The following is an 11,336-nucleotide window of genomic DNA, read 5'->3' on the forward strand; positions in this document are numbered from 1 at the left end:
GTGGCAGCTTCTGGGTTCTTGTGAGATATCATGAGAGCACTGTGAAATCTCATGAGCTTTCACTGGAACCTGGAAGCCGTAGTACAACTCCGATAAGCGAAGCTTTGACAATGGCGACACTTTCCTGTTTCACCTCAGGTGGCAAAGCAAGATGAGTCGCCCCTGCCCACCAGGTTTTAGTGTCTTAAATCTGAACATTTTAAATAAAAATGTAAATTGTGAAAATAGCCTCCTCAAATGCATTATATTAGGGGAAATGGCTTGCAGAAAATGTGTACATTGGTCAAATTTTCACATAAAATGTGTTTATTTGGAGAAAGCCTTGCTAAAATGCTAGTGAATTGCCACAAATATTTTCTTTATTTGCAAATTGCTGCTAACTGGAGAATTGGGGGGGGGGGGGGAGATGACCTTAGGAGGAATTGAATTTTCACAATGATTAAATATATATTTTAAAAATTGCTGCAAACTGTAGAGAACTGAATTTTAATTGGGAGGAACATGAGAAACTGATGGAATCAAAATTCATAGATCCTTCCACCCCTACTTCCAAGGATGGTTTCTGAAGTTGGTTTGTATAGAACAAGTTACGGGATGAGCTTCTGGTGCGCCAGCCCTGATTCTAATCAAGCCTTTTTTAATAAGAATCCCACAGGGGTTCTCAACCTTAAGATAACAGCACAGAGGGTCCAAGCAGGAGAAGCTTATTTTGCTTCACAGCCTTGACCTGAAAAGGAACTGTTGCGCTTTGTATCATGTGATTCTTCAGTCTTTCTTTGCTTCTCTGCGGGGGGGGGGGGGAACCTCTGTCTTTTCTGAACTGCAAAGCTGAGCAGCCACAAAACAATGAAGCTGAAACAGGTTTATCTCCTGCTGGGAATTTCCTTCCTGCTCTGCACTTCAAGCCTTCCCACAGGTGAGTCTGAGGGATGATGGGAAAATCCTATGCCTGCTTTGATGTGGGATATCCCTAAACAGAGATGCTATAAACTTAGTATTGGGCATGGAAGGAGCCCAAGTCTTTTGAATTGAGTCGCTTGTTCTGAGAAGGAAGCAATGTCTAGCAGATTTATTGCAAAATGAACAAAACTTGAGATTCCTCAAAAATACATTTTTATTCTTCTGTTGACCACTGTAGTTTAGGAATTCCATACTAGCAAATGAATTTCAATCCAGATTTTGCATTTGCAAGATGAGTTCCACAGGCTTCCCCACTTGCAACCTTTTAGCAAAAATGTTCTTGTTTCCTATGAATATGGTTCGCCAGCTCTGCAGACATGTGTGCCTATATGTTATCATATACTGTAGTTTCCATTGCCTCCTTTCTTTCTTTTTATATATATAATTTTTATTAAATTTTCTGTTTTACAATTTAAAAGACACATTTTACATCCTTAAGATATGAGTGACTTCCCTTCTTCCCTTTCCATGGTTCATTTTACATATCATAAATCCCTACATATTTTACAAAAACTATACTATTCAGTATTCTATTATTGCATCCATCAAAACTTGTTTTCACTGTTGAATTTATCTTAATGCTGCCAGCGTTTTCAGCTGTACACAGTTATTTCCTGTATATTCAATAAACATTTTCCAATCTTCTCTAAACGTATGTTCTTCTTGTTCTCTTATTCTATATGTTAAGTCTGTGAGTTGTGCCTATTCTGTCAACTTAAGTTGCCATTCTTCTTTTGTTGGGACCTCACTCGTTTTCCAGTTTTGGTCTAACAAAACACGAGCCGCAGTAGTAGCAAACATAAAGAAACTTTTTTGACACCTGGGAATCTCAGTCTGAATTATCCCCAACAGAAAGGACTCGGGGGGGGGGGGGTTGGTGCTGGGGAAGTACTTTTAAACATTTTTTTCAATTCATTACAGATTGTTTCCCAATACTCTTTTACCCTTTCCATTGCCTCCTTTCAGCCTTCGGCGTCCATTACTCGGTGGTCCAGTTTCCAGCAGAGGTCACTGCCATCGTGGGAGACAACGTCACCCTGAAATGTGCCATCTCCATCCAGACTGGGAAGCCCACTTCAGCCAAGGGGGGCATGTCCTGGTTGAAAGGCCCAAGGACGGCAGAATCTGTGGTGGTCCCAGGACCCCGCTTCAGCCTGTCTTATCCAGACACCTTCCTCAGCCCAGGAGAGGGACTGCTGGTCATCACCAACGTCTCCTTGGAAGATGCTGGGAGCTACACTTGCCAAGTGATGGTGTTGGGTGAAGAGGAGATGTGTGGCAATGGGGTCAAGCTCCATGTTTATGGTAAGACAGGCCAGCGACAGGTAGGTAGGTCTGTTGGGCATTGAGCCTTTCTCCTTCAGAAAATGCTCATAGAAACATAGAACTGTAAAGGATGAACCCCCCTGCAATGCAAGAATCTCTGTGTCCCTCTGCATGTCTATACTTCAACCAAGGTTCTTTGGTCAGGGTGTCCGGATGGCAGGAATAGCCAATGCTGCAACCTCTGGATGTTGTTGAGATACAACTTCCATAACCCCTGGCTGTTGCGCATGTTGGCTGGGGACTGGTGGGAGTTGGACTACAGCAACATCCCCTGCTTGAGGGTCTCACAGCACACGATTGTGCTGGCCAAGCTAAATAACACTCATAAAGAATACATGGCCCTCCATAGGGGTACGTAAGCAGTCCCCCCTTCCTGTTGAAACATCATTCCCAATTTTCCATATTTCATGGGGGGGGGAGCATGAAAGAGAGAGAAGGTGTTTAGCATTTGCAGAACCTGAGATATGAGGTCAAATGTGCAGACACAATTCTTCTCACTTTTTTGTGAGAAACCAGCCCTCTCCACTCTGTTCACTGTTTTAATTTGCCTCTCTCCGGGGGGGGGGGGGGCGGGGAATCCTCCAGATGGTCTTGAAACAATTCCTGTCTTAATTATATACACATATATGTCTATTTATTTATCAATGAAATAAACAACTATCTGACTTTTAGAAGACATCCGAAGGCAGCCCTGTTTAGGGAAGTTTTTAATGTTTGTTGTTTTATTGTATTTTTAGTATTCTGTTGGGAGGCACCTAGAGTGGCTGAGGAAACCCAGCCAGATGGGCGGGTTATAAATAATAAAAATAAAAATTATTATTATTATTTATTTTAAAAAGTATACTGTTATTTTTGTTTACAACAAAAATGCATAAAAACACACAGTAAAAGCATATTAAAAAGTTAAAACCACACCTCAATTAACCCTTGTAGAAGAATGTATTCTTAGTTGCCTGCATAGGCCTGGCAGAATAGACAAGTTTTCAGCAGATGTTAAAAACTTGGCACAGAAGGTGCCTGCTGAATCCCTGTCGGCAAAGTATCACACTGTACACAGGACTGGGTCTATTTCTTGTTATTATCAAGTGAGCCTCGCCAACACGGAGATCAACCAGCGATGCTCCTGTTGATGATCTCAGGGACGGAGCTGGGCTATAAAGGTTCAGAAGATCCCTTAGGTACCCTGGACTTAATTTGTGCAGGCAGGGCTCTGCAAATTAATAACGTCAGCCTGGCTCAGTGGTAGATGGGCAGCCAGTGAAGTTGTTTTAACAGTGGTGTGCTGTCTTCCTGGCCAGGCACCTCCTTCATCCATCTGGCGACCACATTATAAACAAGGGCTGTGATGAAACAATCATTGTCCTCTTAAAGTTCTCTCTTCCAGCCTTGATGCCACGGAATGCCCTTTGCTGGGCAAAATTCCGAAAATCCTCTTTTTGCAGCTCATTGTTCCTGGGCGCGGAGAGGAAAAGTCACCCACTCTCCAGGCTGCTTCTGAATACTTGTTGCTAGAAAGTGCTGGAGGTAAGAGTGTTCTTGCGCCGCTGGCAACTGCTTTCCTTTTCTCTTTGCCTCCCTCAGCTCGCCCCACCCAGCCGGTCGTTTTCCTACAACTCCAGACTGAGCCTGAATCCAAATGGACCCTCGTTTGCAGAACGGGAGGCTTCTACCCTGCTCCGGTGCGGCTCACGTGGTATCATTCTGGACTCCAGCTGAATTCCTCCCAGCAGGATTGTACAGATCCCACCGGCTTCTCCCAGGCTTCTAGCTTCTTAGGTTTGCCTGATCCTCACCAGAGGGCGAGCTACACTTGCAGCGTGGAGCACCCATCGGTGTCCGAGCCGATAAGCGTTCAGTACTCTTATGGTGAGTGGGTAAGGAGCAGCCAGAAGTGCTCAGAGCACTTCTGCCTCCTTGTGGTCGTTTGAGGATGTACGGAAGGTTCGGAGCTCACTCGCGTTGGAGAATAGGATACAGTATTAGGGACTGTAGTTCTTCTCAAGCAGTTACACCAGTGCCAGATTTATGTATAAGCTAAACAAGCTATAAACAAGCTATAGCTTAGGGCCCCACTCTCTTGGGGGCCCCAAAAAATTTAAAGGGGAAAAACCTGTATGTACATTTCCAAAATATAAGATAAAAAACAAATAAAATAAAACCTACATACAGCAACCGTGTTTTGTGTTGTGTAGGCTCCTATGATGTAAGTAATTGGCCCCCGCCTGCTAGCCTGCTCCCTAAAATATCACTCGTTTGCTCATTTCTATGTATAGAGTGCCTACATTCTGCATGGACTGTTATGTGCCAATGTCTTTAGATACCTATTAGGTCCATAAATTACCATATAGCATCTATTCAACACAAAAAGACAGCGACCATTTGTTGTTGACAAAGGACAGCTGGACATATAAAGGGCCCCATTACCTTCAGTAGCTTCGGGCCTCATCAAACCTAAATCTGGCCCTGAGTTACACCCAGTGCTAATTTTCTAGAAAAAGAGAATCCAGGGCTCAACATGAACTTCTCCCTCATTCTCTTAGAATGGCAACGGTGCCCACCTGAGAGGGGCCGCAGCTGAGCTCCTGTGAGCTCTGGCTGAAAAAAGAAGCCCTGGTTACACCCGATTCAAATTGGCTTGCAAAAGCTGTAACTCATGTTCTCCACAAGCAAGGGTTTTTTTTAACAGTTCCAGTTCTGAAAACTGTTTTTATTAGCAAACTGTATTCGGTTCAATAGCCTTAAAATCCATTACCACAGCACTTAAAAAAAATCAAATTAATAAATAAAATGTTTAAAAGAAAGAATACACGTGGTGGCGAAAACAGAAGGAATAATGACACATGTGCCACCTCATCTGGCAAACTCACTTGTCCAGAAGTTAACACTAGCATAAAAGTGCCAAGAATCAGAATCCTCGACTTTATCGTCAAGGATGAGTTGGCAACCTCAAACTCAAGGGCCAAATTCAGCCCTTCAGCCCTATCTGGAACTCAGGGCACACTCCTTTTCACTAGTCCTGCTTTGGAATCACCTGAAATGATTTTGCCAGGCTTGAACTGGCATAATGCTGTTTGCTGGCCTAGGTGGTATGTGGTGGTATGTGTGTAAACATGATATAAAAGAAAGTGTCCTACCTTTTACTCCACTCATGTTTGCCCCTGGCTCCGCCCACCACTAGCATGTGGCCCTGAGAAGGTTGCCTATGAGGCAATGTGGCCCTTGAGAAGTTCCCTAACTCTGTTATGGACTGTTACAGGGATTTTCATTGTACCATTATTTAGTAACTGCTTCTCCCTGTGATGCATCACTTTATCATTAATTTGCCTTCCCTTGGGGAAAGAGGCATTTAAAGTTGCAACTCCAAATTGCTTTCCACTGAGAGGTCCACCAGAATCAACAGGAATACACTCCAGTTGTCTGTTGTTGTTTAGTCATTTAGTCGTGTCCGACTCTTCGTGACCCCATGGACAAGAGCACCCCAGGCACTCCTGTCTTCCACTGCCTCCCGCAGTTTGGTCAAACTCATGCTGGTAGCTTCGAGAACACTCTCCAACCATCTCTTCCTCTGTCATCCCCTTCTCCTTGTACCCTCAATCTTTCCCAACATCAGAGTCTTTTCCAGGGAGTCTTCTCTTCTCATGAGGTGGCCAAAGTATTGGAGTCTCAGCTTCAGGATCTGTCCTTCCAGTGAGTACTCAGGGCTGATTTCCTTCAGAATGGATAGGTTTGATCTTCTCGCAGTCCATGGGACTCTCAAGAGTCTCCTCCAGCACCGTCATTCAAAAGCATCAATTCTTCGGCTATCAGCCTTCTTTATGGTTCAGCTCTCACTTCCATACATCACTACTGGGAAAACCATAGCTTTAACTATATGGACCTTTGTTGCTTTCCATTATTCAGAGGCAAATCCTACATCCAGAACCCACAAATAGTTTCTACTCTAACCGATCATACTTTCCTCCTTCCAGAACCACAGAGCCGGTTCTCTTCCCCTCCCTTGGTGATTGAAGTTCTGAACCTGCTGAAGATTGGGGTAATCTTTGGCATCACCATTGCCCTTCTTGCACTAGGTACGTGACAACCCTCTCCTTTCTTGCCTCAGATCTCCCAGCATGCACTCAGCTTAAGTCTATCTGGTGATTTGGTTTTCCTTTGACAGCATGACTGCTGTCCTTGTCGGGTTTTCTTCTTTATTTCCCTGAGTATACTGCATTGACACAATTTTCTCCAGCTGTGATTCCTTCTACCTTCCTGAGTAGTTCTGGTGGGCAGTCCTGCTCCATCAGGGATCACACACAATAAACAGAATGAGGCAGGTGCAACACCTCTAGGGGGCTGGGGTGTCAATATTGAGGGGACCCAGCATGCAGCTCACACATGTGCTGTTACATGTGACACACATTGAGCATTGCAGCTTCAGTACCCAGCTTCTCCTCCGGAGGATACGACATCATGACATATGTTACGTGCATGATGTCACATACATGCAACACACATAATGTCATGCACGTTCAACGCACGACAAGCCTCCTCAGCCTTGGGGGCAACCTGGTACCTCTGGAATGAGGTCACAGATACATAGCTAGACTTGAGGACGTCACTAGGGCAAGTGAAGGCAACTGAGAAGTGAGGGGGTCATAATTCACTAGCAAACCTTTTACAGCACATGCATGGAGGGAAATTGGCAAGGAGGGGAGATGGCTTTCAGCAATGCCCACATAGTTTGCAGAAAGCATTTTTTTCTTGGTGCTTTTGGCTCAGTTCTAAAGCACATATGGGTACTTGCTCCCTTGACCATATCTTGTCTTTGTTTCTCTTCCACAGGGTGCATAGATAGTTGCAAAAAGCATTCGAGAAGATCTCCGGTAGGTCAGGCTACAGAACTGCAACATCAGGTCCTAGGATCTGACATCAAGGGGTACTTCTAAGGGCAGAGGCAGATATAGGTTTTTATAGAAGAATCAGGCCGGTTTGGAAGGACCTCCTCGGCATTCCAGATAAGCATTCCTATTCATTTCCAGGGCTGAAGTCAGGTGTGGATGAGAGATTTATCACTCTGCATATTTGTAGCAAAATCCAGCTGTGGACAGCACCTATTGGCTAGTGCCGGTCATGTTGCCAAGGCACTTCTCCGTGTACCTGCTGGAGAAGATTTGCAGCTGTGTTTACAATGTTTTCATTTAAACATATAGGAACTGGTGAATATATAGGTGGCGATTTTTTTTTTTATAAAAAAAGCAGACTGTCCAATTGCAGCATGGGTGGAAGGCATGGATGGAAGGCAAGGGTGGAAGAGTTCCACTCACCAGAATGTAAATTGTGAAACTGCAAATTAGCTATGTGTCTTCACATGTAGATGAATAAATCTCTGTGGTTTCTCTTTCAAATATGACTTCTGGTTTCATCCAGTTTTATGCTTCCTTCACCCAATTTTGTTCTCATGAGGACTTTAAGAAAACAAATTCCCAAGCTGATGTGGAAAGGTGTAGAAGTGACTTTAAGACTAGGAAAATAACAACTTGAGGGAGCTGAAATTGCCACATCAGTCCATCTCTATCTAAAGGAGTCTTTCCCTACCTTAGAGACGGTAGAAATTAATGAAGGATATTCAAAACAATATAGAGCAGAATAATATGGATCCAGCTCCATCAAAACACATAAACTTTATTAGGATGTGGTTGTTTGTCTTTCATGGGAACTAGATTATATTTACACAATCCGTTTTGGACACTTGGTTTGGACGGGGTGGGAAATCATGTTCAGAGATGCAGTGCTGAATCGCTCAACCTGACATTGAATCCAAAAGAGGTACACAAGCATTTTCCAGAGAAGTCGATGTTTAGCTCTGGTTTCATTAATGAGCTGCTAGGGAAACAAATAGTCTGCTTAACAAGAAACCTTCAGGAATTGCGATCGCTTTAGATGCAAAGAACCTGTGACCCAAGTTTAATTGCGCATGGTACTCGTGCTCTGCATCTTCCAGCAGTCCTTCTCTGGGAACCGCTTTCTCTTCTACTGTCATACACAAGTCCCCACCACCACCACCCATATAGTTCTCAAGAGTGATGGGACACCATCCATTGCTCCCAGGGGGACTAGTTAAATTGCCATCAAATTGTGCAGTAGCAAGCAGCTCTGTCCATTAGTTGCTCAGGGCTGTGAGTGACTAATGGACCATTTTTTTAAAAAATCTGAAAGAACAGAAATCTCTTTTAGTGGAAGAAAGGAGCAGAGGAAAAGATGCAGTCCTGAAACTACTTTGTACACTCTAAAAATAATAATAGCATAAGCCCCATTTGCACTATTAAAGGTAAAGGTAAAGGTTAGATCCAGTTAGATCCAGTCGCGGAGGACTCTGGGATTGTGCGCTCATCTCACTCTATTGGCCAAGGGAGCAAGCATTTGTCCGCAGACAGCTTCCGGGTCATGTGGCCAGCATGACTAAGCTGCTTCTGGCGAACCAGAGCAGCGCACGGAAACGCCGTTTACCTTCTCGCCGGAGTGGTACCTATTTATCTACTTGAACTTTGACGTGCTTTCGAACTGCTAGGTTGGCAGGAGCTGGGACCGAACAACAGGAGCTCACCCCATCGCGGGGATTCGAACCACTGACCTTCTGATTGGCAAGCCCTAGGCTCTGTGGTTTAGGCCACAGCGCCACCCGCATCCCATTTGCACTATTACACCTCTTTAAACAGTCATGGCTTCTCCCCGAAAATCCTGTGAACTGTAGTTTAAGACTGAGAGTTCTTGAGAGACATCTGTTCCCTCACTTAGCTACAATTCCCCAGGTTCTCTGGGAAGAGAGATTGATAAACCACTCTGGAAAACTGTAGCTCTGTGAGGGGAAGAGAGGTCTCATTGCAACTCTCAGCAGCTTTAAGTTCCTAGGATTCTTTGGGGAGGGGGAGCTATGACTGTTTAAAGTAATATCATAATGCTGCAAATGTATTGTGTGGATCTGGTGTTGCACATGGCTATTAAAGGCTGGTAGAAATGAGATGAACTTAGTCCTGTCGCCAGAACTTAATGTGCCTGTCCGTCCCTCATGCCATCATCTGCCAGCAATGCCCTTTGCCATTCTTCGCTGGACAAGCAGAATAAATGGGCACATGTCAGATTTGGCAGTGCTCAGAAAGCTTTTCAGCCTCACTGGGCAGTCTGCTGCAGACTTTAACAGTGGATCTTCCAAAGAAAACTGCACTGTGTGAAACTGCTAAGTTCCAAACGATCAGGAAATTAAATTAATCACATGTGGCTTGATTTGAGATTGCGAGTTTATCTCTTATGTTAGATAATCAGCTGGCCAGTGCCAGGATGTTTGCATTATCATCCACACTGCCTAGTATTTGACAACGTGGGCTTGACTCCACAAACGTTTGTGCCATAATAAATAAGTCAGTGAATAAATAATGTGCCACAAGTCTCTCCGGGTGGAATCCAAACATTAGTCATCTGCAGAATAATTTATGGACATGACTAGGTTCAGTCATTTCAATGGGTTTACTCTTAGTGAAACAGAGTTGGATGCAACCTTTTGCTGTTGAGATTCCCTTGTTAAGGTTCACTGCAACATTTTTCATTTTACATAATTATCCCAGTCCTTCATGTATTTCATTATCCTCTGGCTTCACTCTTTGCTATTCCCACCCCAAAACATGATTATGTCTTCTAATTTAGGATTATTATTCATGCATCTGATGATATTGAACCTTGTGCCATAATACAGCTGTCACAGTTCAAGCCTAACCATGCCTACTCAGAAGTAAGTCCTGTTGAATACAATGGTGCTTCCTCCCAGGTAACTGGGGTTAGGGCTGCTACCTTCATGATTAGGATGCCTTATTTAAAGTCTCCCTTATTTTGCTGCGGACCAAAATTGGCCACCCCTTTGAAAAGTAATGTTGTGTTTTCATTCTTTCCCCAGTATTGCTGCTTGACTCCAAGTAATGCTGCTTGACTCCAACTTCCATTGGCTAGCTCTGAGAGGGGAAGAGGGATGATGGGAGTTGTAGTCCAACTGCATCCAGAGAGCCACAGGTCCTCAACTGCTGTTTAAAACATCCCTCTTGTCATTTCCTTCCAGGATGATTTGCCCATCCCTCATCTTATTAATAGGAGGAGGAAAGGACATTCCTGGAAGTTTTCACATTCCCATATTTTCCCCACCCTCGCTGCTTTCCCTCCTTTCATCAGAGTTCTTCTTCAATCAGCAATTGCTGCCCTGACCACCAGAGCTAAAAATACCATATTCTTATCCAGCCCAGGGTCCTGCTTAACATCTCTCCTCCTGACAGCTGTTGGGAATGTGGCAGAGCATGCAAACTAGCCAGCCTAAGTGGGTTTCCTCTTTCATGTTTATTCTTAAGGGTAGGTGCCATGGCTGTCCAGATGTTACAACATCTGGTGGACCACAGGTTCACCAGCCCTGGTTTATGCCAGACTCTTCTGTACATTACGCAAGCAACCTTGCAATGAAGGACCTGATGAGAGTCACTGTTATAATAGATGAAATTATGCTCCAAGCTTAGGACGGATGTGAGGTTCCTCAAGGTTTTTTGAGTTCCCTGGCTTGGAAAAATGAATCTTGATAGCTTATGGTGGTTGCCTAATCCCAGAGTCAAACATTACGGCTCCCAAATGCTGGACAAACCAATGATATTTTAATAAACTCTAATGTGATGCAACCAACTTTACCAGGCAATTATAGGAGTCTCGAGGAGAGAGGATGGTGGCTTTTGTATAAAATGTCAAGCAAAGGTATGGGGGGGGGAACCTTTTCAGCCCAAGGGGCCAAATTCCCTCTTGGGGTCTGCATCCCAGCTGTGGGTGTGGCCAGAAGCAAAAGTGGCTAGATATGACTCTACATTTCCAACCACACAAAAGCCACAAGTTACTGTAAAGGTAAAGGTAAAGGGACCCCTGACCATTAGATCCAGTCGTGGCTGACTCTGGGGTTGCGGCACTCATCTCGTTTTATTGGCCGAGGGAGCCAGCGTACAGCTTCCGGGTCATGTGGCCAGCATGACTAAGTCGCTTCTGGTGAACCA

The 11,336-nt window shown here is 44.3% G+C and overlaps 1 protein-coding gene across 2 annotated transcripts; it reads left to right on the forward strand.

Annotated features, from left to right (window-relative positions):
* Positions 1 to 674: 674 nt before the first annotated feature.
* On the forward strand, positions 675 to 7,511 carry LOC308483927 (immunoglobulin kappa light chain-like). Of its 2 annotated transcripts, none has more exons than XM_081018263.1 (5): positions 675 to 916; positions 1,927 to 2,285; positions 3,729 to 4,152; positions 6,255 to 6,356; positions 7,111 to 7,511. In XM_081018263.1, exons 1-5 carry the CDS (start codon positions 847 to 849, stop codon positions 7,212 to 7,214), a joined length of 1,059 nt encoding a protein of 352 aa, XP_080874389.1. In that variant the 5' UTR covers positions 675 to 846; the 3' UTR covers positions 7,215 to 7,511. The 2 variants fall into 2 exon arrangements, with proteins under 2 accessions (XP_080874389.1, XP_080874390.1); XM_081018264.1 differs by having other exon boundaries at positions 678 to 916; positions 1,927 to 2,265; positions 3,868 to 4,152.
* The last annotated feature ends 3,825 nt before the right edge of the window (positions 7,512 to 11,336 follow it).

Source organism: Podarcis pityusensis, assembly GCF_964106645.2.
Source record: "Podarcis pityusensis genome assembly, chromosome: 8".
Lineage (NCBI taxonomy): Eukaryota > Metazoa > Chordata > Lepidosauria > Squamata > Lacertidae > Podarcis > Podarcis pityusensis.